This window comes from Clarias gariepinus, chromosome 10 (genome assembly GCF_024256425.1).
Source record: "Clarias gariepinus isolate MV-2021 ecotype Netherlands chromosome 10, CGAR_prim_01v2, whole genome shotgun sequence".
Classification (NCBI taxonomy): domain Eukaryota; kingdom Metazoa; phylum Chordata; class Actinopteri; order Siluriformes; family Clariidae; genus Clarias; species Clarias gariepinus.
Window position 1 is genome coordinate 4572360 of NC_071109.1, and position 27000 is coordinate 4599359.

General features: G+C 39.4%; 1 protein-coding gene and 1 long non-coding RNA gene across 2 annotated transcripts; both read right to left on the reverse strand.

Annotated features, from left to right (window-relative positions):
- Positions 1-3417: 3417 nt before the first annotated feature.
- On the reverse strand, positions 3418-4356 carry LOC128531319 (uncharacterized). The gene is made up of 3 exons (XR_008361187.1): positions 4250-4356; positions 3752-3783; positions 3418-3563 (listed from the first exon to the last, which is right to left on the reverse strand). It is a non-coding gene; the product is annotated as an uncharacterized LOC128531319 (long non-coding RNA).
- Positions 4357-19704: 15348 nt separating this feature from the next.
- LOC128531801 (uncharacterized) lies at positions 19705-25050 on the reverse strand. The gene is made up of 7 exons (XM_053505949.1): positions 24950-25050; positions 24809-24867; positions 23496-23588; positions 22111-22188; positions 21434-21778; positions 20931-21281; positions 19705-19709 (listed from the first exon to the last, which is right to left on the reverse strand). Exons 1-7 carry the CDS (start codon positions 25048-25050, stop codon positions 19705-19707), a joined length of 1032 nt encoding a protein of 343 aa, XP_053361924.1.
- Positions 25051-27000: the final 1950 nt, after the last annotated feature.

Below are 27000 nucleotides of genomic sequence, written 5' to 3' on the forward strand. Positions count from 1 at the left end.
TGATAATCACTTTGGGAGATCTGCAGACTTTCCTTGCTGCTTAGACTTTGCCCCTGGGCTAGTCAGAGCTATTCAGCATCCTCACCCGAACTATTTTTATTCTTGAGAATGCACCCAGTTTCCTCGAAGCCTTCTGTCCTCCGCCTTTACAGCTCCGGGGCAGGATAGGTTTCACCTACTATCTTCAGTATGCACTCTTCAGATTTACGTCCACCGCACTAGCTAGTGGTGTAAGTCAGAGCAGCCTTTTTTCATCACATCAGGAAAAGATGCTATTGCCCTAGCATGGTCTCACTTCACCTCAAGGAATCAGGGCTCATCCTATCAGGGGGATTGCCTCATCTATTGCGCTGGCAAGAGGGTTTCCCCTGCACCAAGTGTGTCATGCGGCAGGTTGGTCCTTTCCGCACACATTTGTGAGATTCTATAGTCTGGATGTTCATGCTACTCCGGGCTCACAGGTCCTTGAGACAGCCTCCCAGAGATCGTTCTGAGACTTTCTCGGCCTTTGTGCGCACACGCTTTACAATCGTGGGGTCCAGACACTTGCAGTGCGGTGGCATTGGTATTCTCGTTCCCATAGCGTTTTCACACAGCATCGAGTGTAGCCTTTGAAAGGGAACGTCTCGGGTTACTTTGCTGTAACCCTGTTCCCTGAAAAGGCGGGAACAAGATGCTGCATCCCTATGCCGCACTGCCTGCATGACTGGACGTCCTTTTCAGACAAAATTGATCTGAGTAATATTTCCGGTTCACTCCTATTTATAACCTGCAGGTGCGCTTCATCAGATGACGTCACCTGACCGAGGTTATATATGCCAAAAATTTGGCGTGTTTGGCACACACATGCTTCACAATCGGCAACACAAAAAAATGTTCTCATAGCGTTTTCAGGCAGCATCTTGTTCCCGCCTTTTCAGGGAACAGGGTTACAGCAAAGTAACCCGAGACGTTCTTGCAAGAAATGTTCCAGAATAGCCGACCTTAATGTCTTAAAATAACATTGTCTGTTGTTCTTGTTGTTGTATAATAACCTTATTCAATATGTGTTATTTCATAGATTTAAAATCCTCAGTGTTGTTGTAAAAGGTAGAAAATAAATCACTAAACAAAAACAAAGTAATCTGCACTCATATTTAGTTTAAGGGCTTTGCCAAGGCAGTGGCATTAACTTTTCTAAAATTACAGCTATTTTCATACACACAAATTTTAAAACTTCCTGTCTGAAGTCTGGAACCCATGAACATGACCAAATACTGAGTTTCCTCCATCAAGATGCTTTGTCAGGTGTTTACTGCAGCTGCCTTAAGCTGCTGATTGTTTGTGTGTCTTTCTGCCTTCGTTCTTGTCTTCAGGAAGAAAATGGCATGCTTTATTGGGTTAAGACTAGGTGACTAAGTTGAATAGTAAAATTTGCTTGTCAAACTCTTGGGTAGTTTTCACTGTATGTTTTGGGCCATTATCTATCAGGTCATCAATAAACACCAGTGACCCAGTTCCACTGGCAGCCATACCCCCTTATGCCATAACACTGACTCCACCATGATTGAAAGATATCATAGTATGCTTTGGCTCATGAGCTGGTCCTTTTTTTCTCAATACTTTTCTCTTATCATCATTCTGTTCCATTTAATCTTGGTTTCACTAGTCCATAGAATCTGGCAAAGTCTAATCTGGCCTTTCTGTACTTGAGCATTACCAGTGGTTTACACCCTGTGAAGTGTCTGCAGCATTGACTTTATACTGTAGAGCAATTTCCAGACAATGACACAATTAACTCCCCAAAAGGGCTTCTTGATTTACCTAGATGAACCATGAACAGAATTCTGCCTTGTTCCACTTTAGATGACTTCCATGGTCTTCCAGGTTTGTTGCTGTTGCTAAGCTTGACAGTTAATCCCTTATTTTCAAGATTGTTCCAACCTGTTGTATTGGCCACTTCTGATGTTTTTGCTACTTCTCTGATGGGCTTTTGTTTACTGTAATTGGCTAAATAATGACCATCTTCCCTTGCATAGACACCTTCTTGGATCTTATGTTGGGGTATTAAGTAAACAACTTGCATTAAGTAAACAAATTGCATTTACATTACATTTAGGCAGATGCTCTTATCCAGAGCGGCTTACAAAAGTGCTTTAAAGTTTCCATTATTTCATAAATCCTAATACTGGTTAGTAAGTTACTAACTATAAGTACCATAAATCAAACACTGTTAACACTCAGAACCACCTCCACGTCTTTTATGTGCTTGACTAGTCATGGAGTAATGAGGGACCAGCCACACCTGACAATGCAACTGCTTGTCAACTATTTGTTCCATTATTTATAGGCCCCAAAAAATGGGGTTGGGTGTATGAAAATTTTATTCCTAATAACCTTTGGCATTTGGCATCTGTACACAACCACACTTAATTTAAAATGAAGCACTCAATATGCAAGTGAAGACTATAAACGCTCCAGATTTTATGTGAATCAACCTGTCAGAAGATGTGGACATGGATTTCCATCAGTGGTTTAATTTTTTTTTCGTGAATATAGGATAATAGCAAAATCAAAAAAAAAATCTAAAAAAATACTTTTAAGAGGCATATTTGTTTATTTGTATTCAGATCCAATTTATTCAAGGATTAACTAGCTTTACTCAGGATAGATATCCAATGTATATTTTGTACACTGCACCAAGTGCCAAAAGCTCCCACATGTCCTCATTATGTAGGGATGGACATTAGATGTCATTATTTAAAACCTTACGATTTAAATAACGAGGAAAATTTTATCAGCCATTGACATAACTTTACAATTTCCAACCTCTAGATTAATGGTCTTGTCTTTTTTTTTTACTTCTCTACATGGTAACACCTGCTTCTACAGTCACAATTTTTTTTTTTCATACATGAAGTATTCATGTATATTTCATCATAAGTCAAACCAGGACTTATGATGAAATTTCTTTAAAATAATGAAGCAGAAATGACATTTACAGAACACTTTAAACACAGTACAGTTATAAGACCTTAACTGAGACTCTGTAGCAAAACATTTGAATGGTGCAAAAGCTTTTACATGATCCATACATGCATGAAGGATGATGCTGGCTGAGGTGGTTCAGAGCCCACTTCAGTTTTTCTTGTAAACATTCAGCAAGTATTTCTTTATGAATTTTAAGAAATATTTCATGTACAAAAACGTCACAGGAAGTGGTGGTGTTACACCCCTACATCGCACTGGCTGACATGCTACATGCCTCATGTATAATGATGAGAAGAAAGGTTTTGTACTCTCACCTGGTAAATGCATTAGCGACAGAAGTTTGTATAATATTGATTTTATTCTCAAAATCTTACTTTTATTTACCTTACATCTTCCTTTAATTCACTATAAAATTCACCCGATTTCCACTCAAGCTAAGATAAAAAAAAAAATACTGAATTTGCGATATTTATAATTTAAGAAAGAGGAGAGTAAATCACGTCAGAATAGATATTATCATGAGCTTGATCTCTCGTTCCATTTATTTTATTGAAATGTAAAGCAGCGAAATTCAGCTCCACACCACGGGGGATCTGTGGAAAGAGATATGAAATATTGATTTATCACTTTAGAATAACCTTCTGATGACTTGCAAAAATAAAATAAATGTAAAAATAAATAAAACTAAACTATGGAATAATATAGTAAAGAACTCCAATAATAATATTAAGAAGAAGACGAGGAAAAAGAAGAAAATGGATATAGCCTCAGCATTAGTGACCTGCTTGAAGCTTTCTTTTTCTTGAAATCCTCCTGCAAAGAGAAAAAAATATTTCATGTTGTAATTTATATATTCCTTCTTAATCAGTTGGAGAATAAAACCATTAACTTATGGCATATTAACTTTTAAAAATAGTTTACAGTATACCCTCAATTCATACATATATGGTGGCCATGAAAATCCATGAAAAATAAAATATAGGTTTGAATTAAATATTTATCTATGTAACGTATGCTATTTCAAATATTAATATATTAGATATTAGTAATATTTATGTGGTTAACAACCTAATAGATTTATTTAATTTACATATTTACATATTTTTGAGGAACTTTCTGGATTTTTTAAGATAATCAAAAATATGCCAATTTAATAAATATTTTAGACTATGAATAAATATGCAATTTTTTTTCATGTTTTAAGGTATGTTCCGGGCAATCACATGTGTAATAATCGCTCATATCACAGAACATTCTAATAAACAACTTGCAGACTCACCACTGTTCATGTTGTTAGTTGTAAAGAAAGAACCTATAACTACTGCAAAGATTACAAACATACACACTGCCAAAGCTGCCATGAGAGAGATCACTACAGGATCCAAAGATTTATCTGCAGCAAACACACACACGCACACACACACACACACACACACAGTACAATATTTAATGTAAATATAAAATAACTATACTCATTTCGATTGGAATTACGGTTATTACATTATTTAATAGCAATAAACATTTTTAAATTATACTTGTATATATTTTATGTATACTCTTCAAGTTCTTACCCAGTTGTACTCGTGTCCCGTTCCCCAAAATGATCTTCCCACACACGGCCACAGCGCAGTAGTAAGTCCCAGTATCACTGAGGCTGAGGATGTTCTTGGAGAAGTTGTACACACAGGTGTGTGTAGAAGAGCCGCTCTCACACTGATGGCTGCTGTTGTGATGAGTGTAAATGATTTGAGGATGGGATTGTGGTGGAGCAGCTCTGAACCAGAGCACTTGGAGTTCTGCTGCTCTGCTCTCTGAGAGAACCGAGCACTGCAGAGTCACTGACGCTCCTGCAGGAACCGAGTCCAATCCGCCACTCTGTGATACTGACACTTTTACATCTTCATCACCTGTTCACCATTTGATGAGCAGTTTTTTTATGTTTAGATAATTATAATGCAAGTAATTTATGCATCATAAAACACAAAATGATACATGTTAGGCATATTAAAAAAATAAATAAAAAATTAAACTTGGTATGCAGCTGAAATCCTCACCTGTCACTGCTAAAAATGTTCCATTTCCAAAGTTTGTAAAAAACTGTCTAAATCCACAGTAATACATGGCTTCATCTGATGGCTCCACATTAGAGATTTTTAAATGGCAGCTCGATTTTTCTTTTTCGATGCTGAATCTTGGTGACTTGAACTCATCTTCGTAATTTGATTCCTGTTGAACTGTGACCATTACACGAGGCCTGTGTCCTACTTTCTGCTTGTACCAAAACATGGCATTGGTGTGGTCCTCTCCTAGTCGAAAGCATTCCAGAGTCACATTCGCACCAACAGCAGCAGTGATCACCGGGTTTGGTTGATTTACATCAATTACCTTTATAGAATCTGCTGTTAGGTGTAAAAGCAGAAAACATAAAAATATATACTCTTTTTTTTTATCCATAATACATGTAAATAGAATTTAAGGAAATATTAAAATTGTGTATTACTTAAAGCCCTGCTATTATTTTTGAGAAATATGTTTCATCAGGGCCTAAAAATAGATTTCAAACAAATGTGTGTTTTTTTTTTTTCCAGCAAGAAATAACTTAGTAAATTTGCAGTTCAGTATAAAATTCTATAAGGTCATAGATCAACATAGATCAAACAGTAAATTTTTCAGCCCACACAATAATTCTTATTCCAGGTTACAGCAACATACTGTACATGTGAACCGAAAACTATAAACCATTCACACTTACCAATTTTAGCACAAAGCATAGCTGTAATCCACATCAGTGTGAACATCTCCAGTCTGAGGTGTGTGTACAGCATACGTCCTCTTACTACACCGTCAGATGGTCAAACTGAGCACATCTCACTTTGTGCACAAGGTTTATGACAAGAAACTCTGACATCACATACCACATCCAATCTACACTAGCACGAGGGCAGTAGAAGATAAGTAATGTGGCCCCTCAGTAATCCTTTCCGAACACACTTTTAAAAAGGAATTTAAACTCTTTAAAACTACACAGTATTTTTTTTTAAAGGTACACAATGCATTCTTTTTTTTAATTATGATTTCATTATTAAGTGAAAAAAAATGTCCTAACCTGCCTGGCTCTATTTAAAAAAGTAATAAACCTTATAACTAATAATAACCCCTAAACCTATTTACTGTGACACCCTTGGTGCCAACAACTGCAGTCAAACATTTGCAAAACCTGGCAAAAAAGTCTTTCACATCGTTGTGCATGGTCGAGCATGAACATCCTATTTAATTACAGATCTCAATTTTGACTTTGACTAGGCCACTCCAAAACCTTAATTAAAAACAATGCCATTTTGACCCATTCAGAAGTGGAATTTCGGGTATTTATCGGATAATCCTGCTGCATAACCCAACTGCTCTTGAGTTAGAGAACACAAATGATGGCTGGATATTCTTCTTTAGGATTTTTTGATAGAGGTCAGAATTCATTGTTCCATCAATTATGGCAAGTTATCCAAGTTCTAAATCTGCAAAGTAGCCACAAAACCATTACACTACCACCACAATGTTTCACTGTTGGTATGATGTTGTTTTTTTTTTTTTTTTGCTTTTTTCAAAAAATGTTGGGGTAGTTTTATGCCATATTTAACTGGAGTCACTTTTTCATCAGAACACTTTCCCAAACTTCTTGGAATTTTAGTAGGCTTGCCCCTCTGTTCAAAATTTTCTAAAATTTGTGTATAACGACTCGCACCATGCTTTGCTGTAGTACCAAAGCCTTGGAAATTACTTTGTAATCCTTTCCAAGCCTTGTCGATTACTTCAAGTAAGTAATCAGACCTGGGTGTGGCAACCTGATACTGGGACAGCACCCCCTCCACTTTGTACTTGTCGTGAATAACTAGAAGAGTGAACGGCATCTAGATAGTGTGGCCAGGTTGCCAAAGGAACTGTTGAAGTCACGATTACAGATGATGGGGAAGTGGTAAGGACGGCTTTAAGCAATTTTAAATCTGGTTTAGTCATCTGAAGCTGTAACAAAATTACGGCCACATAGGGCCGGACCAGGGGTTAGTGGATGCGTCCATGATGCCATTGCAAAGCATTTTAAAAACTTTAATCTCAATGGCACGACAGAGAGCCTTTTAGGGTTTAAGGGTTTCGATGTCGTATTATATGAGATGCGTAAGCCACGAATTGATAAAAAACATGTCTCGGAACTGCATGATCAGGAGGAGCTCACAGTCATGATGGTTCTCTGCGCACAGATTCAGAGCTTGTGGGGCAAGTGTCTCTCACAGGGAGGAGGGCACTTTCATCCCCACCATTATCATTATAGGTCATCAATAAACACCAGTGACCCAGTTCTGTTAGTAGCCATTTGGGCTTATGCCATGTTTAAAAGACGTCATGGTGTGCTTTGGCTCACGGAGTTCCTTTCTTTCTCCATCCCTTTTTTCCTCTTAATTTTCACTCACTCATCATTTATAACACTTTTTCCTGAATACAGGGTCACAGGGACCTGGACCCTATCTCAGGACACTTGGGGCACATGGCAGGGTACACCCTGGACAGGCTGCCAATTCATTACAGGGCATATATACACACTCACACACTCATTCACACACTATGGGCAATTTGAAAATGCCAACCAACCTAATCTGCAGGTCTTTGGCCTGTAGCAGGAAACCGGAGCACCCAGAGGAAACCTAGCATGCACAGGGAGAACATGCAAACTCCATGCACACAGAGCTGGCTATCAAACCTGACCAGAAATCAAACCCGGACCCTGGAGCTGTAAGGCATTAGCACTGTTGCACCTCCAGAGTCCAGGTTTGATTCCCAGGCAGTCTTGATTCCCATCTCTATGTGCAAGGAGTTTGGATGGTTTCCTCCGGGTACTCCGGTTTCCTCCCACAGTCCAAAGATATGCAGGTTAGGCTAATTGGCGTTCCCATTTTGCCCATAAAGTGTAAATGAGTATGTGTGTGTGTCCTGGGATAGATTGGCACCGTGTCCAGGATATACTCTGCCTAGTGGCCTAAGCCTCCTGGGATAGGCTCCAGGTTCCTGCGAGCCTAAATACTAAATAAAGCGGTATAAAAGATGAGTGAGAGTATTCACTTAAAGTTTGCTTCAGTCTTTGGCCTCTGTACATAAGCACATTGAATTTAAAATGAAATACTCAAGGTGTAAGCAGAGCCAAAATTTTCTGCTTAAATACAAGGGCGTTGCCAAAACTGCATTAACTATTCAGAAATTACAGCGATTATCATACACAACAGGTTTTAGGGTGTTGGGGGTGGTAATTAATAAAGGACAAGCTAACATAATTATAACCATAAAGTTTGGCTTTAATACTTTGATGAGAACATTAGTCGATGACTGCCTGAGGTCTGAAACATATGGAAATGACCAAAAGCTGAGTTGGCTTTGCCAAAGCAGTGGCATTAACTCCGTAATTACAGCTATTTTTACACGCACAAATTTTAAGGTGGGGCAGGTGGGTCATGAATAAAGGACAAACTAACATAATTACAAGTTTGCCTTTAACATTTTGATGAAAGTCCTTTGCGGTCAATCTGAAATCTGGAACCCATGAACATGACCAAATACTGAGTTTCCTCCATCAAGATGCTTTGTCAGGTGTTTACTGCAGCTGCCTTCAGCTGCTGATTGTTTGTGTCTTTCTGCCTTCGTTCTTGTCTTTAGGAAGGAAATGGCATGCTTTATTGGGTTAAGACCAGGTGAAATATTAAATATTTAAAAAATATCTTGTACATTTGCTTGTCAAACTTTTGGGTAGCTTTCACTGTATGTTTTGGGCCATTATCTATCAGGTCATCAATAAACACCAGTGACCCAGTTCCACTGGCAGCCATATACGCTTATGCCATAACACTGACTCCACCATGATTGAAAGATGTCATGCTATGCTTTGGCTCATGAGCTGTTCCTTTCTTTCTCAATACTTTTCTCTTATCATCATTCTGTTAAAATTTAATCTTGGTTTCACTAGTCCAAAGAATCTGGCAAAGTCTAATCTGACCTTTCTGTACTTGAGCATTACCAGTGGTTTACACCCTGCTGTGAAGTGTCTGCATTGACTTCATAGAGCAATTTCCTGACAATGACACAATTACCTCGCCAAAAGGGCTTCTTGATTTATCTACATGTTGTGCAACAGTTCTTCTTCACCATGAACAGAATTCTGACATGTTCCACTTTAAATGACTTCCATGGTCTTCCAGGTTTGTTGCTGTTGCTAAGCTTGACAGTTGATCCCATATTTTCAAAATTGTTCTAAACTGTTGTATTGGCCACTTTTGATGTTTTTGCTACTTCTCTGATGGTCTTTTGTTTAAATGGCTTAATAATGACAATCTTCCCTTGCATAGACACCTTCTTGGATCTTATGTTAGGGGATTAAGTTTTTAACAATTTGCATTAAGTAAACAAATTGCATTAACATTACATTTAGGCAGATGCTCTTATCCAGAGCGACTTACAAAAGTGCTTTGAAGTTTCCATTATTATATAAATTGGTAACACTTTATATAATATACATAATAATATATAATATAACAAATTCCTTTAAGAGAATTATTCTTTGGTTAGCTAAAGCACTGTGTAAAAAAATAAAAAAAATAAAAAAATAAATCAGATCCACATATCAAAATTTTATACCAAATAAAAAATAATACTATTACCGCACGCCGGTATAATAAACAACTCTGTGTCATAATGGAGATTGAAACAATTTATGAGTCAGGTGTGTGAGTGTGTTAAATGGTGTGTGAGAATATCAAAACTAAATACTAACACTAATGTTTCTGTTCTCTGAATTACAGCTCAAACACCACAGCAGGTGGTGTTCCGTTACGAAAAAATTCTTCGGCACTTCGAAAATTCTTCGGTAGCAGTCAATGCTCCAATCGCAAAGCTAAACATTGCTGCACCTGACAAATTTAAGGATCTTCTTAAAAACCACAGCAGTCAAGTTAAACTTAGTGCATTTGCCAAACAATGTGCTGCCGCAATTAATGATGATTCATTAATGGTAAGTAAGTATTCATTCAATGATGGTAAGCTGTTTCCCCTCAAACGGAAGTGAACTTACCAAAATTATCTACAGTCTGCACTGCTGTTCACTGATGTTTAAAAGTTAATACTGAAGTAGTTTTTTCAAGTTTTGAAATATTTTATATTATCATTATTGTTTTATAAAAATATTATTTGTTGTATTTTATAATCCAGTGTTGGTACTGGTTGCTCTTTTTAGATGACCTCACAAAAACCATTAACTGACAGCTAGTAAATGTTTTATAACTACCTAAATTAATTATGGGTTACAGTAGGAATGTGTGTTAATAAAGCATTTATTAACACACTGACTAACTGTTAATATATGTCTGAATAATAAGATGTATAAATGTGCATTCAAATGGTTTATGAATCATTTACTAACACGTTCTAAATGATCTCATGAACCACTTACAATTACGAAATAACCAGTTTGTAAATAATGTGTAAGGGCCATATTTCATTCTTGTAATTTGTTGTTATGTTTATCTTATTTCAGTTTATTAGTTAAGCATTAAGCATTAAGTATCATACATATAATTTGTATTGTGACATCATTTCATGGGTTGTTCTGTGATATCATCCCACAGTTATGCAGTTCCATGTCTATCACGCACGTTAGTTGTAGTTGTTGTTAAGACACGGAAGGATACAGAAAGGTGTGGAGCACACAAGCTTTTGACCGTGAGACAGTAAGCTAAAAGGAATACAGTAAAATAAGTTGTTGTAACTGTAATCTATCGAAGCTACAGAACACAGCAAGCGACTTGTCGTGACTACAGTGGATTTATGCAAGAAACTGTAACAACCGTTGTTTTTGATGTTGAAAATAAACAAGAGACAAAGAAATCAACGAAACGTCTGATGTCGTCAGTGACACTGTGTAACTAAAGACACGCGTCAGAACTTGTGAATAACATGCACCTACCTTAAAGTCAAAAGCTTGGCTCCGCCGCAGAAATGAAGATAAGTGATTTAAGATTGTGAAGAGCGCGCGTGCGAGCAACCGAAACCGAAAGCGAGAAGAGGACTTGCCTGCCTTAAACTTCACCATGTCACACGGCGAGGACAACGCCGCTATCGCCGAATCTGAGCAGGTGATGGTGCTCGACGAACTGAAGAGCGCCAGAGAAGGCAAGTGGAGTCAGTTGACTGTATCATACAATGAACTAGAGGCGCTTATGGACAATGCTTGTAATTTTCATGACGTTAAAGCCAAGCGCCGCCAATACAAAGAGCTGCTAAATGACTTTATTGAAAGTAATGTAACAGTGCGATCGTGCGCAAAGGATGAAGAGCGTGAAACTGATCAGCACCACTGGTTTCACCCTAGATTAACGCGCTGCTCAGAATTCATGGTAAGAGTGGAGTCGTGGATCGCGGACACTAGTAATCGCTTTAAGTTGCCTCAAACAGGTGACGATGTAGTTTCGCCAAACGACAGTGTGTCAATGGTGGAGCGCAAGACGCCCGCCCCCCAAAGGCACGGAAGCGTAACGTCAGCGGCATGCAAGAGGTCCTTAACGTCAGCAGTATCCGAGGCTCGACTAAAAGAGGCAGAAGCCAACAGAGCAGCTTTGCTGGCTAAAGCAGCAACTTTGAGAGATCGGCAGGCGCTGCAACTGGAGGAAGCACGATTAAAGGCTGAGGAAGATCAGATGAAAGCACGATTAAAGGTCGAGGAAGAGCAATTGAAGGCACAACTAAAGGCTAAGCAAGCATAATTAAAGGCACAAAAGGAAAGGCTGAAATTGGAAACAGCGCTTGCAATAGCCGATGCTGAACTAAATTCTTACCAGAACCGTGAAAAACAACATCCTGCGAGACGGAGCGTGGTCGTAGAAACAAGTGGTGCATGCCCCCCGGAACCGGAGCACAACGACCACTGCGACCACAGTTCGGCAACGGAATACCTCGAGCTGCCATCACACCTCCGAGCAACCCACTTAAGCATGCCAGTGAGTGCCAAACCCATAATGTCAAGCACCCTAGTGGAACGGCCCACCCAAGGTAACGAACACTCACTTTACAACACTGACATAGTGGAGCCTCAGGGTAGGATGCCACTTCAGGCAGATCTTACAGAAATGTTTGCGAAGAGTCAGAGGCAACATTCCTTAGCTCCGCGCAACGTTCCTCCATTCTATGGCGACCCTCTTGAGTTCACGTCCTTTGTAAGAGCCTTTAAACATGCCATCGAAACCAAAACTGATAGCAATCTGGAAAGGCTGTTCTATCTCGAGCAGTATACTGAAGGACAGCCTAGGGACCTAGTGAGAAGCTGCCAGCTCATGCCAGAACATCGTGGTTACGCAGAGGCTATGAAACTGTTACATGACAATTTCGGAAATAGACAAATAATCGCTACAACGCTGATGCAAAAGGCACTCAACTGGCCGGAAATAAAGTCAGAGGACGGAAAGTCGTTAAAAACTTTCTCCCTGTTCCTAGTAAAATGTTACAATACCATGTCAAGCATTAATTACATGGATGAGCTAGACAATGCTACCAACTTGAGGAGTGTTGCCTCAAAACTGCCCTACAAATTGCGTGAAAAATGGAGAAGCCACGTATACGAGTACGAAGAGCGCAATGAAGAAAGAGCTAAGTTCGTGCAGCTGATGAAATTCGTAGAACGAGAAGCAAAGGTAATGTCTAACCCACTTTTTGGAGACCTGAACGTTTCGACTAGTGGTACAACGACTAGTGGTAAAAAACACAGCAACAAATCCCCTTCAGGATTCAAGCAAAAAATGGAAGAAAAGAGAGGTAGCAGCTTTGCGACCGGTGTAAAACAGGTTGGTATAAATCATAAAGACTCAATCACAGTAAAGAGTAGTGGTGCATTAGTTATTAGTGCCTTTACTAAACCTTGTGCATCCTGTGAGCAAGATCATACCCTAGACGAATGCCACAAGTTTAACAATGAGACATATAAGGTCAAATTGGACTTTCTAAAAAAGAATGGATTTTGCTTTGGCTGTTTAGTAAAAGGACATTTAAGCAAAGACTGCACGAAGAAAATTACATGTCAGTTGTGCTCAAAGAAACATCCTTGCATGCTGCACATTGCAGCAAAAGACACAGCTCAAGCAATCGTAAAGGCTGACGAAACCGAACCAGTTTAAACATTGCCTGTTACAGCGAGTCACGAAACGAGTGCGTGTATCGGGGCTGGAGATGACTGTATTCTCTCCATAGTACCTGTTAAAATAAAGTCCAAGAAAGGCAACAAGACAGTAAAAGTATACGCCTTTATGGACCCAGGTAGCTCTGCTACCTTTTGTACAGAGTCATTAGCAAGGCGATTAAATGTACAAGGTAAAAAAATTGACATCATGTTAAGCACCATGAACGCGAGGAAACAAGTAGAAAGTTACGTGCTTACTGACCTAGAGGTTAGCAGTCTGGAAGAAAACACCTTTATTGAACTCCCCAAAGTGTTCACACAAAAGAGTATCCCAGTCTCAGTGGAAAATATTCCACAACAGCATGACATTGATAAGTGGCCATACCTTAGCGAAGTAAAACTGCCTTACATTTATGCTGGAGTTGAAATTCTCATAGGTAACAAAGAGCACAGGCTCCTAGAACCATGGCGAGTAATTAACAGAAGGCACAATGGGCCATATGCAGTAAAGACTGCTCACGGATGGACCATAAATGGACCTCTTCGAGAGTCGGTCGAGGAAGGCACATGTGACAATGAGCAAGTGAGCGTTGCAGTCAACAGAGTCTCCATCGAAAGTGTAGAACAAATGCTGATACAACAGTACAACCATGATTTTCCTGAACGGAACTGTGATGACAAAGCTGAGTTGTCACAAGAGGACTATCAGTTTTTAGACTCTGTAACTAATTCTCTGCAGTTTACCAATAATCACTTCCACATCGGTCTCCCATTTAAAAAAGCAGCTATTCAAATGCCCAATAACCGAAGCGCAGCCATGCAGCGCGCACTGAACCTCAAACGGAAGTTTAAGCATAACCGCTCCTTTCACAAAAAGTATTTAAACTTCATGAATGACATGTTTGAGAAGGGTCATACAGTCAAGGTCCCCACGCCCCACCTAAGTTGACAAGACGGGCAAGTGTGGTACATACCTCACCATGGTGTGTACCATCCTCAAAAGAAAAAGCTAAGGGTAGTCTTTGACTGTGCTGCCAGCTATTAGGGAATATCATTAAATAGCGAGCTTCTGCAGGGACCCGACCTGACAAACTCACTCATTGGGGTGCTCGCACGCTTTAGACACGAAGAAGTTGCCATAATGGCAGATGTGGAAGCCATGTACTATCAGGTCAGAGTTCCGGAAAAGGACACAGACTTGTTGCGTTTTCTGTGGTGGCCGAACGGAGAAGTGAGTCAGGACTTGGTTGAGTATAAAATGGTTGTTCATTTGTTTGGTGCAAAATCATCTCCAAGTGTAGCTAACTTCGCCCTTAGGAAAACAGCAGAAGAAAACCGCAGCAATGCATCTGCCGAGGCAGTCAACACAGTACTTAAAAACTTTTATGTAGACGACTGCTTAAAGTCTGTCTCTAGTCATAGTCAAGCAGTTGCGCTATATAGTAATCTCACCAAACTGTGCGCAAGTGGAGGGTTTCACCTCACCAAGTGGGCAAGTAATAGTCGTACATTGCTAGCTTCCATCCCTGAGGGTGAGAAAATTAAAGACATGAGGGACTTAGATTTGAGTAAAGACGCACTTCCTGTTGAGAGAGCTCTAGGGGTGCTGTGGTGTATTAATTCAGACACGCTCAAGTTCAAGATTAGTTTAAAAGAGCGGCCTGTGACTAGAAGAGGAATCTTGTCAGTCACTAGTTCAATTTATGACCCCTTAGGCTTCCTTGCACCAGTCATACTGCCAGCTAAGATCTTAATGCAGCAGTTATGTAAAGAGAGACTCGCTTCGGACGATGACATTCCCGAACAATTTATAAAAAGATGGAAGGCCTGGCTACACGAGTTGCAGGAATTGTCTGAGTTTAGTGTAGCAAGATGCGTAAAACCAGTTGACTTTGGAGTTACAACTACAGCACAACTTCACCACTTCTCAGATGCAAGTGAAATGGGATATGGAGTTGTCTTATATATTAGGTTGGTAAATGCTGATGGACTTACACACTGTGCATTCATGATAGGGAATTCTCACGTAGCGCCCTTGAAACAAACTACTATCCCCCGAATGGAATTGACAGCGGCAGTGGTTGCCGTAAACAACGACAAAATGTTGAAAGGTCAACTGGAAATAGAACTGCTGGACTCTGTGTTTTGGACCGACAGCACAACTGTCTTGAGATACATTGTTAATGAAAAACTTCGCTTTAAAACCTTTGTCGCTAACAGAATCTCCATCATACGAGAGTCAACCAAGCCACAGCAGTGGAGGTACGTCAACACTTCAAAAAACCCAGCTGACGCTGCTTCCAGAGGAGTTTCCTGTGAAAAATTCATGAAAAACAACAATTGGATCCATGGTCCCCCCTTTCTTAAAACACCAGAGAGTAAATGGCCTGAAAACATTCACGATCTGTCGACGAAAGAGGATGACATTGAGATTAAACACTCAGCCTCAGCGAATCTCGTAAAAACTACAGAGAGCACAGATGCCGTGAGTAAACTGATTTACTATCACTCTGATAGTGATACTCTGGTATAAGTTAAAAAGATCCGTTGCCTGGATTCTTTGCGTTAAGGACATGCTTAAACAGAAAACAAAAAGGATTAAGGGACAGGCAAACAACTCAATAACAGAAAACCATAAGTCTCTAACAATTAATCAGAATCAGAATTAGAATCAGAAAGAGTTTTATTGCCAAGTACGCTTACACGTAAAAGGAATTTGTTTTAGTGACAGAGCTTCCAGAACAGAAAACAAATGACAAGACAAAAACAGCACGACAAAAAAAAAAAAAAACATTTGACATCAAATGGAGTAGGGTGTGAGATACTTTTTAAATAAGTTATATAAATATCTGAAATCTGTGGTATTATACAGTATATTGCACTGTGATACTGTACACAATATTGCACATATATTTATTGACAGTTGATGTTTAACTGTTTATGAGGGAGATTGCCTGGGGAAAAAAACTGTTTTTGTGCCTGACTGTCCTAGTGTTAGGTGCTCTATAGCGTCGACCCGACGGCAAAAGTTCAAATAAAAGGTGGCCTGGGTGTGAGGGGTCCAAAGTGATATTCCGAGCCCTTTTCCTCACTCTGGATGTGTACAGTTCTTGTGGCGTGGGCAGGGCAGTGCCAATAATTCTTTCAGCCGTCCTTTGTAGTCTTCTGATGTCTGTTTTCGTTAAGGACTTAACAATGGCAGAAAACGAAGTCATTAAGTTCGTTCAAAACCAAAACTTCAAAGACGAAATTTCCATGTTACAAAATTGCGGCAGAAATACTGGATTCCGACAGCAAATTCCCTTGTGAGAAAGTTTGTGTCCAGTTGTGTGACATGCAGAAAGATCAGAGCGAAGAATAGTGAACAAAAAATGTCAGAACTGCCACGCGATAGAATAACACCAGATCACCCACTGTTCACTAACGTAGGGGTAGACTATTTTGGACCCTTCGAGGTCAAACGGGGTAGAAGTAATGTTAAAAGATATGGCGTATTGTTTACTTGTCTGACAACAAGAGCCGTGCACATTGAAGTCGCGCAGTCATAAGATACAGACTCCTGCTTAAATGCTATTCGACGCTTCATGTGCAGAAGAGGCCAGGTGTCAGTTATGAGAAGTGATAATGGAACGAACTTCATAGGCGCTGAGACTGAATTGCGTAAAGCTATCCAACAGTGGAATCAGTCAAAAATTGAAGGCGTCCTCATGCAAAAGGGGATACAATGGATATTTAATCTTCCTGCTGGGTCTCACTTTGGTGGAACGTGGGAAAGGCAGATAAGGTCAGTTAAAAAAATCTTGAGGTCTGTACTAAAAGAACAAACACTAAACGATGAGAGCTTGCATACATTCCTGTGTGAGGTGGAAGCTATAATGAATGACCGTTTCCTTACCACCGCTACAGACGATCCCACAGACCTGGAGCCCCTGACACCTAACCACCTGCTGCTGATGAAAAAACAGCCAAACTTGCCTCCTGGTCTTTTCAAAAAAGAGGACATTTACGCACGTCGCAAGTGGAAGCAAATTCAGTACCTTGCCGACCTATTCTGGAAGCGATGGGTGCGTGAATACTTGCCCTTGCTTCAGGAGCGCCAAAAATGGTCTCAGGTGAGAAAAAACCTCTCGATTGGAGACGTAGTTCTAATAATTGATGAGTCTTCTCCAAGAAATTCATGGGTCGTCGGACGGATCACGAAAGTGTTCCCTGATAAAAAAGGACTTGTAAGCGTGTACTGGTCAAAACTAAAACCAGTACCCTGGAAAGACCCATCGATAAGCTGTGCCTCATATGTGAAATGGACTGTTAATTACCTTATGAAGTAGTCATGTTCCTTTCATTTGGTACGCAGCGATATGAATACCTTAAGTTAAACCGTTAACAAATGTCTAAAGTGTTAAGAAAGTTAATTCTAAAGTGTTAGGAAAGTTAATTCAAATTTTAATCCAATAGTAAATGTTGTGGCCCAATTGTAAAAAAAAAAATAAAAAATAAAAAAAAATGTGTGTAATTGTCAGTCTTCCTGCCTGTCAATTAGGGGCTGGAAATGTAAGGGCCATATTTCATTCTTGTGATTTGTTGTTATGTTTATCTTATTTCAGTTTATTAATTAAGCATTAAGCATTAAGTATCATACATATAATTTGTATTGTGACATCATTTCATGGGTTGTTCTGTGATATCATCCCACAGTTATGCAGTTCCATGTCTATCACGCACGTTAGTTGTAGTTGTTGTTAAGACACGGAAGGATACAGAAAGGTGTGGAGCACACAAGCTTTTGACCGTGAGACAGTAAGCTAAAAGGAATACAGTAAAAAAAGTTGTTGTAACTGTAATCTATCGAAGCTACAGAACACAGCAAGCGACTTGTCGTGACTACAGTGGATTTATGCAAGAAACTGTAACAACCGTTGTTTTTGATGTTGAAAATAAACAAGAGACAAAGAAATCAACGAAACGTCTGATGTCGTCAGTGACACTGTGTAACTAAAGACACGCGTCAGAACTTGTGAATAACATGCACCTACATAATGTAATGCCTAATTTAGAAATGATTAACTGATCCTTAATAAAGTATGAAAATACAATTAATAAGCATATTATATAGACGCTTATAAAGCAAGAATAAAGCATGTATAGCTGTATTTATAAACTGCTTACTAATGTCTATTAATGCAGGAACAATGCTTTATAAATGATTAATTAACTATTTACCAATGCTTAACTAATGATTCATAGGGTGTAGTTATTATAAAGTGTTACCCATAAATCCTAATACTGGTTACTAGGTTACTAACTATAAGTACCATCAATCAAACACTGTTAATACTCAGAACCACCTCCACGTTTTTTATCTGCTTGACTAGTCATGAAGTAATGAGGGACCAGCCACACCTGACCATGCAACTGCTTGTCAACTATTTGTTCCATTATTTATAGGCCCCAAAAAATAGGGTTGGGAATATGAAAATGTTATTCATGATACCCTTTGGCATTTGGGATCTGTACACAACCACACTGAATTTGAAATAAAGTACTCAATATGCGAGTGAAGACTATAATCACTCCAAATTTTATGAATCTGACTAGATTGTTTTACAGTGGCACATTTTATAGGGTAAAGAACAACCTTGGCTAGGATAATAGCAACATAAAAAAAAATCAGAACAAATACAGTCAAGAGGCATATTTGTTTGTCTGTATTCAGATCCAATTTAGTTATGGATTAACCAGCTTTACTGAGGATTGATATGCAATGTATATTTTGTACATTGCCACAAGTGCCAAAAGCTCCTAATTATTTTCATTATGTAGGAATGGACATCAGATGTCATAATTTAAAATCTTACGATTTAAATAATGAGGAAAATTTTATCCGACGTTGACATAACCTTACAATTTCCAACCCCCAGATTGAGGTTCTTGTCCTCCAGAGAATTTATTTTATTCTGACTGTGAAGAAGAAAATTTTATTTCTTCTTACTTTCTCTAGATGGTAACACCTGCTTCCACAGTCTTAACAAGTCAAACTAGGATTTGTGATGAAATTTCTTCGGAATAACGAGGCAGAAATGACATTTACAGAACACTTTAAACACAGTACAGTTATAAGACCTTAACTGAGACTCTGTAACAAAACATTTGAGTGGTGCAAAAGCTTTTACATGATCCATACATGCATGAAGGATGATGCTGGCTGAGGTGGTTCAGAGCCCACTTCAGTTTTTCCTGTAAACATTCAGCAAGTACTTCTTTATTAATTTTAAGAAATATTTCATGTACAAAAACGTCACAGAAAGTGGTGGTGTTACACCCCTATATCACACTGGCTGACATGCCACCAAAATACATGCCCACCTAATGATGAAGAGAAAAGTTTTGTACTTTCACCTGGTAATCGGTAAATGCAACAGCGACGCAAGTTTGTATAATAAGGATTTTATTCTCATAACACATCTGTATGATTTAAGACATATTTAAAGTAAAATCTATTGCTAAATAATTCACTATAGAATTCACCCAATTTCCAATCAAGCTAAACATAAAAACAAGAGGTATAAAAAAAATTTAGGACCTTTTTATTAAATGTATGACATTTATAATTTAAGAAAGAGGAGAGTAAATCACGTCAGAATAGATATTATCATGAGCTCGATCTCCCATTTCTTTTATTTTATTAAAATGTAAAGCAGCAAAATTCAGCTCCACACCAGCAGGGATCTGTGAAAAGAGATATGAAATATAAATTTATTGATTTATCACTTTAGAATAGCCTTATCTTAACTGATGACTTGCAATCCACCTGGAAAACCATCAGTTATTTTAAATGTAAAAATAAATCAAAGTAAACTATAAAATAATAACACCAATAATAATAAGAATAATAATAACAATAAGAGGAAGAAGAAAAATGGATATAGCCTCATCAATAGTGACCTGTTTGAAGCTTTCTTTTTCTCGAAATCTTCCTGCAAAGAAAAAAAAATATTTCATGTTGTATCTTATATATTCCTTCTTAATAAGTGGGAGAATAAAACCATTAAATGATGGGATATTAACTTTTAATAATATTTTACAGTATATTATATACTATATATATATATATATATATATATATATATATATATATATATATATATATATATATGTGTGTGTGTGTGTGTGTGTGTGTGTACATATATAGGTTTACATTAAATATAAATAATATAAATCTATGTAACATGTATGCTATTTCAAATATTATTATATTAGATGTAATATTTATGTATGTCAAAACATTACAAAAACGTAATAGATTTATCTAATTTACATATGAAGGATTTTTGGGGAACTTTCTGGATCTGCCAATTTAATAAACATTTTAGACTATGGATAAATATGCAACTTTTTTTTTTCATTTTTTAAGGGATGTTCCGGGCAATCACATGTGTAAGAATCGCTGATATCACAGAACATTCTAATAAACAACTTGCAGACTCACCACTGTTCATGTTGTTAGTTGTAAAGAAAGAACCTATGAATACTGCAAAGATTACAAACATACACCCTCCCAAAGCTGCCATGAGAGAGATCACTACAGGATCCAACGATTTATCTGCAGCAAACACACACACACACATGCGCACACAAACACACACACACAGTACAACATTTAATGTAAATATAAAATAACTATACTGACTTCGATTGGAATTACGGTTGTTACAATTTTTTAATAGCAATAAACATTTATAAATCATATATATTTTATGTATACTCTTCGAGTTCTCACCAAGTTGTACTCGTGTCCCGTTCCCCAAAATGATCTTCCCACACGCGGCCACAGCGCAGTAGTAAGTCCCAGTATCACTGAGGCTGAGGATGTTCTTGGAGAAGTTGTACACACAGGTGTGTGTAAAAGAGCCGCTCTCACACTGATGGCTGCTGTTGTGATGAGTGTAAATGATTTGAGGATGGGATTGTGGTGGAGCAGCTCTGAACCAGAGCACTTGGAGTTCTGCTGCTCTGCTCTCAGAGAGAACCGAGCACTGCAGAGTCACTGACGCTCCTGCAGGAACCGGGTCCAACCTGCCGCTCTGTGATACTGACACTTTTACATCTTTATCACCTGTACAGTGTAATATAACCATTTAATGAGCTGTTTTTTATTGTTTGGATAATAATAATGCAAGTAATTTATACATCATAAAATACAAAATGATACATGTTAGGCATATAAAAAAATAAAAATGTAACTTGCTATCCATCCGAAATCCTCACCCGTCACTGCTAAAAATGTTCCATTTCCAAACTTTGTAAAAAACTGTCTAAATCCACAGTAATACATGGCTTCATCTGATGGCTCCACATTAGAGATTTTTAAATGGCAGCTCGATTTTTCTTTCTCGATGCTGAATCTTGGTGACTTGAACTCATCTTCGTAATGTGATTCCTGTTGAACCGTGACCATTACACGAGGCCTGTGTCCTACTTTTTGCTTGTACCAGAACATGGCATCGGTGTTGTCCTCTCCTAGTCGAAAGCATTCTAGAGTCACATTTTCACCAACAGCAGCAGTGATCACCGGGTTTGGTTGATTTACATCAATTACCTTTATAGAATCTCCTGTTCGAAGTAAAAGCAGAAAACATATACAGTACATGTACATACATATACATATATGAACATATTCATGTAGATAAAATTTGAGGAACTATTAAAATTGTGTATTACTTAAAACCCTGCTTTTATTTTTGAGAAAGATGTTTCAATAGGAACTAAAAATAGATTTCAAACAAATCTGTATTTTTTTTTCAGCAGGAAATAACGTAGTAAATGAAATTTTTCAGCCCGCACAATAATCCTTATTCCAGGTTACAGCAACATACTGTACTGTACATGTGAACATGCGAAACTGTAAATGTAAACGTGAAAAATAATGAACCAGTCACACTTACCAATTTCAGCACAAAGCACAGCTGTAATCCACATCAGTGTGAACATTTTTAGTCTGAGGTGTGTACAGCATGCGTCCTCTTACTACACCGTCAGATGGTCAAACTGAGCACATCTCACTTCGTGCACAAGGGTTATGACGTGAAACTCTGACATCACATACCACATCCAATCTACACTAGCATGAGGGCAGTAGAAGATAAGTAATGTGGCCCCTCAGTACACTTTTCCAAACACAATTCAAAAAGAAACTCAAACTCTTTAAAACTACACAGTATTTTTGAAAAAGTAAGTACAAAATGTTTTTTTTTTTTTTAATGATGAGTTCATTTATTAAGCAAAAAAGCTGTCCTAACCTGGCTCTATTTGAAAAAGTAATAAACCTAATAACTAATAAATACCCTCTAAACCTATTGCTTGTAACACCCTTGGTGCCAACAACTGCAATCAATCATTGCCAAAACCTGGCAAAGAGTCCTTTACATTGCTGTACATGTTTGACCATGAATAATCCTGCTGCATAACCCAACTGTGTTTAAGCTTGAGATCACAAATGATGGCCGGGGTATTCTTCTTTAGGATTTTCTGTTAGGGATCAGACTTCATAGTTCCATCATTGATGGCAAGTTATCCAGTTTTTCAAGCTGCAAAGTAACCACAAACCATCACAATACCACCACCATGTTTGACTGTTGTGCAACAGTCTTGGTATGATTTTTTTATTTATTCATTTATTTACTTGCAGTGTGGAGGAGTTGGTATTCTTGTTCCCATAGCGTTTACAAGCAGCATCGAGTGTAGCTTTTAAAAGGGAACGTCTCTGGTTACTTTGCTGTAACCCTGTTCCCTGAAAAAGCGTGAACAAGATGCTGCGTGAAAACGCTATGGGAATGCTCCTCGCGTGATCGGTTGTTAAAGCATGTGTGTCAAACACGCCAAAAAAATTGGCATATATAACCTTGATTAGGTGCACCTGAAGGTTATAAATAGGCATGAACCGGAAACATCCTCAGGTCTTTTTTGTCTGAAAGGACATCCAGTCACGCATGCAGTGCGGCAGTGGAGCGCAGCATCTTGTTCCCGCTTTTTCAGGAAACAGGGTTACAGCAAAGTAACCAGAGACGTTCCCTTTTAAAAGCTACACTCGATGCTGCTTGTAAACGCTATGGGAACAAGAATACCAACTCCGCCACACTGCAAGTGTCTGGATCCCCTGGGTTGTGTAGTGACAAATGTTTTGCGGAAAGGGCAACCTGCCACATGACACACTTGGGAACACCTCTTGCCAGAGCAATTGATGAGGCAAGCTTCCTGGTCAAATGGGCCCTAATTACTAGAGGCAAAGTGTGCCATGCGCCTCATAGGCTAGGGCACTAGCATTTCTCACCTGACTCATCTAGTGGTGGCTGCCCTTCGCCTGCGGCCCCATGACATGTGAAAACCTGCTCTGATTTACGCCACTGGCTAGTGCGGTGGTGTGCTGTAAATTTGAAGAGCATGAACTGGACACAGTGAATGAAGTCTTACTGCTCCGGAGCTGTAACGGCGGAGGACAAAGGCTTCAAGAACAACAGCAGAAGATAGTTGGGTGAGGATGCAGAATAGCTTAAGCTAACCAATTGGCAAAGCCTAAGCAAGCTAGAAAGGCTGATGAGGCCCTCAAATAAGCCAGCAACTAAGGGGTGCTTTCCACAAACCCCATCAGTCAGGAAGTGGGCCGAAAAGCGGCTACGAACGTTCTGAGTGTACTAGGGCACAAGCCCGAGGTAAATTTTCTTGCAGAAACTCCAGCACTGAAGCAGTTCAGCAGTGGACTGGGTCTACATGTTTTACTATGACCTGGAATTTAAATGTTCCTCTGGGACAAGAATTTGTCCTGTCCCTAAAGCAGAACCTAGTGCGCTTGTTTTCCCAGTGGCGCAAGCCTAGTCTGCCCAGGCGATTATTTACAAGACTAAATAAAAGTAGAGTCATCATTTTGAGTCAATTGATGTGCCATGCGAGAAGATGACCTCTCCAGATCCCTCCAGATCCGTAACCCATATTGCCTCAGGGGATTGGCCCTTGGACGAAATCCCCTGGCTTTTAGCCTCAACTAGACTGATCTCATGTGCAGAAGGGCTAAGGGTATCCCTGTGGAAAACCTGGAGCTGCCATGAGACCCAACACTCTCTGGGAGTAGTAAAGTTACTTTCTGGTCTAGCTTGATCGCCTTTAGGGTATTAAAAGTGGATTCGACACGCGCAGGAGACAGCTGTGCCCGCATCGCGGTCAAATCCCATGTGACACTCATAATATGTCGTACTTGAGCAGGAAAGAGAACACTTTTTGTGGCGTTAAATCTAGGACATAGATCCTAGAGGGGGGTCAGGGGTAGCTCAGTGGTTAAGGCATTGGACTACGGTTCGGAAGATCCTAGGTTCAAACCCCACAACCACCAAGTTGCCAGTGTTGGGCCCTTGAGCAAGGCCCTTAACCCTCAACTGCTCAGATGTGTAATGGAAAAAAAAAAAAAATGTAAGTCGCTCTGGTTAAGAGCGTCTGCCAAATGCCTAAATGTAAATGTAGGACATGGCAGCCTCTCAGCTGCTGGAGGGAGTATTTCAGGGCCAGAAATAGAGTCATTGTTTTGAGGCAATTGATGTGCCAGGCAAGAAGATGACCTCTTCAGGTCCCTTGGGCTGGATGGCCATCTAAGACCGGACCCCAGCCCGTTGGAGGGGCGTCTGTCATTAGCAATCTGTGGGGACAACACGGACCTAGAGTGCGACCCAGAGTCAACGACCAGGGTCGGAACAACATAGAAAGGGTATGCAGCGCTCGGCATGTAACCCTTATTACCTTTGGCCCTTGGATAAAATCCCTTGGCTTTTAGCCACAACTGGAGCGATCTCATGTGCAGATGGTCCAAGGGTATCACTGGGGAAACCGAAAGCTGCCATAAGACCTAACACTCACTGAAGGTAGTAAAAGTTACTTTCTGGCCTAGCTTGATCTCCTTTAGGGTATCAAGAATGGATTCAATACGGGCAAGTGACAGCTGTGCCTGCATTGCGGTCGAATCCCATGTGACACCCATGATATGTAAGATTAGACGGGGGTTAGATGTTTGGCATCCTGAAACGTGGCAGGAAGGAACAGAACACCTAACATTTCACTGGAGACTGCTGTTCCCCGAACACCATGATTGAACCACGGCCTCCTGCCAATGCTCAGAGCTCTCAGTAGGTCAGCCTGATTTGCCTGCAAAGCCATTGTGTGCAGGACAACACCAGCCTGACTCGCTGCCTGAAAAAGCTTTTTACACCAACGAAGATGTTAATCTACACGCTTGGTGGGGAGTGGGGATTTTTCCCAGGAGTATGAGCTCCCAGAAGAGAGATAGCCCGCAAGTGTCTCTTTAATCTGGGGCATCATAATAAAGGACCGCACTTTTATTAATGACATTGGAACGAATCAAAGTCAATAGTTTAAAAACATGGGATAAGTACGGCTTGTTCCATGAAAGAGTTAACTCTTGGAGGTTGCCAAGATGGGAAGGGCCATCATTGATGCCCGACAGAAACCTGTTGTCTCACTTTGAGCGTTTGGGGGGCCTTTGACCGCACGTTACCACCTCTAATAACAACTAAAGTGATAGTTTCCATCTCCGCAGAGGTGAAAGAGAAAGTTTCTTTTGCCCTCTCACAGGAAACCCCGAAGCGCGCTTGAGAAGTGCGAGAGAAAAGGATAATTCCGTCTCGTGCGCTTTTCCCAGATATGCATGCGAAAAATGCGTCGCGGTTTGCGGTTTCGTTTTAAAAACGCAGAGCCGAGTGCGAGGGACTTTAATAGATAGAAAATCACAATACTTGCCTGCTGCCTCAAGCCCGAGATAGCGTGCTCTTCCCCCAAACACTGAAAACAGAAAGCATGGAGATCGCCCTCAGCGATATATTCTTCTACACAGAGGGACGAACTCGTGTCTTACTCTGCCATCTTTCTGGTGAGTATTAAGAAACTTTCTATTATTGCTTTCTTTTTAAAAAGTGCTTGCACACACACACAACAAAGCAGTCCTTGAAGGAAAAAGAGCTGAGGATGTTTCCGGTTCATGCTTATTTATAACCTTGAGGTGCACCTAATCGAATGAAGTCACCTGACCGAGGTTATATATGCCAAAATTTTTGTCGTGTATGACACACATGCTTTAACAACTGGTCACGCGAGGAGCGTTCCCTTAGCGTTTTCACGCAGCATCGAGTGTAGCTTTTGAAAGGGAACATGCAAACTCCATGCACACAGAGCCCTGTGGCCTCTTTGTTGAGTGTTACCAGTGGTTTGCACCTTGCCGTGAAGTGTCTGTATCTCTTGACAATGACACCCCTATCTCCTCAAGAGAGTTCTTGACTTTTGTGAAACAGTTCTTCTTCTCATTTACATTTTCATTTACATTTAAGTAATTGTCAGATGCTCCTATACTATAAAATAATTATTATAAAAGGGGTTTTAAGTTTCCATTATTGCATATATCCTTATACTGGCTACTAGGTTGCTAAATCTAAGTACCATCAGTCAAACACTGTTGGAAAGGTTGTTTTTTATTATTATTATTATTATTATTATTATTATTATTATTATTATTAGTGGCAGTGGTAGCTCAGTGTACTAAAGCAAAGAAATGTATCATTACTTTAAATTGTATCCATCCGAATTTATCCATCACTTCTTACAGCCTGTAAGAAGGGGTGGACATTGATTTTCATCTGCAGTTTAATTTTAATTTTTTGTGTGTGTGAATTTAGGATAAACCCCACATTAACAAGAACAGCACTAACAACAATTTACTTTAGGATCAACAATTTTTCGATGTATATTTTGTACACCATCACCAGTGCTTTTCTCATGTATGC

Excerpts from the sequence above, each read along its gene's own strand:
- LOC128531801 (XM_053505949.1), bottom strand. The coding sequence starts at position 25,050 with ATGGCAGCTTTCGGTTTCCCCAGTGATACCCTTGGACCATCTGCACAT. Across the intron at positions 23,589-24,808 it reads CTCCAACGGGCTGGGGTCCG|CACACCACCGCACTAGCCAG; the intron begins GTCTTAGATGGC and ends TCAAATTTACAG. Across the intron at positions 21,779-22,110 it reads TGTGCTTTGTGCTGAAATTG|GAGATTCTATAAAGGTAATT; the intron begins GTAAGTGTGACT and ends TACTTCGAACAG.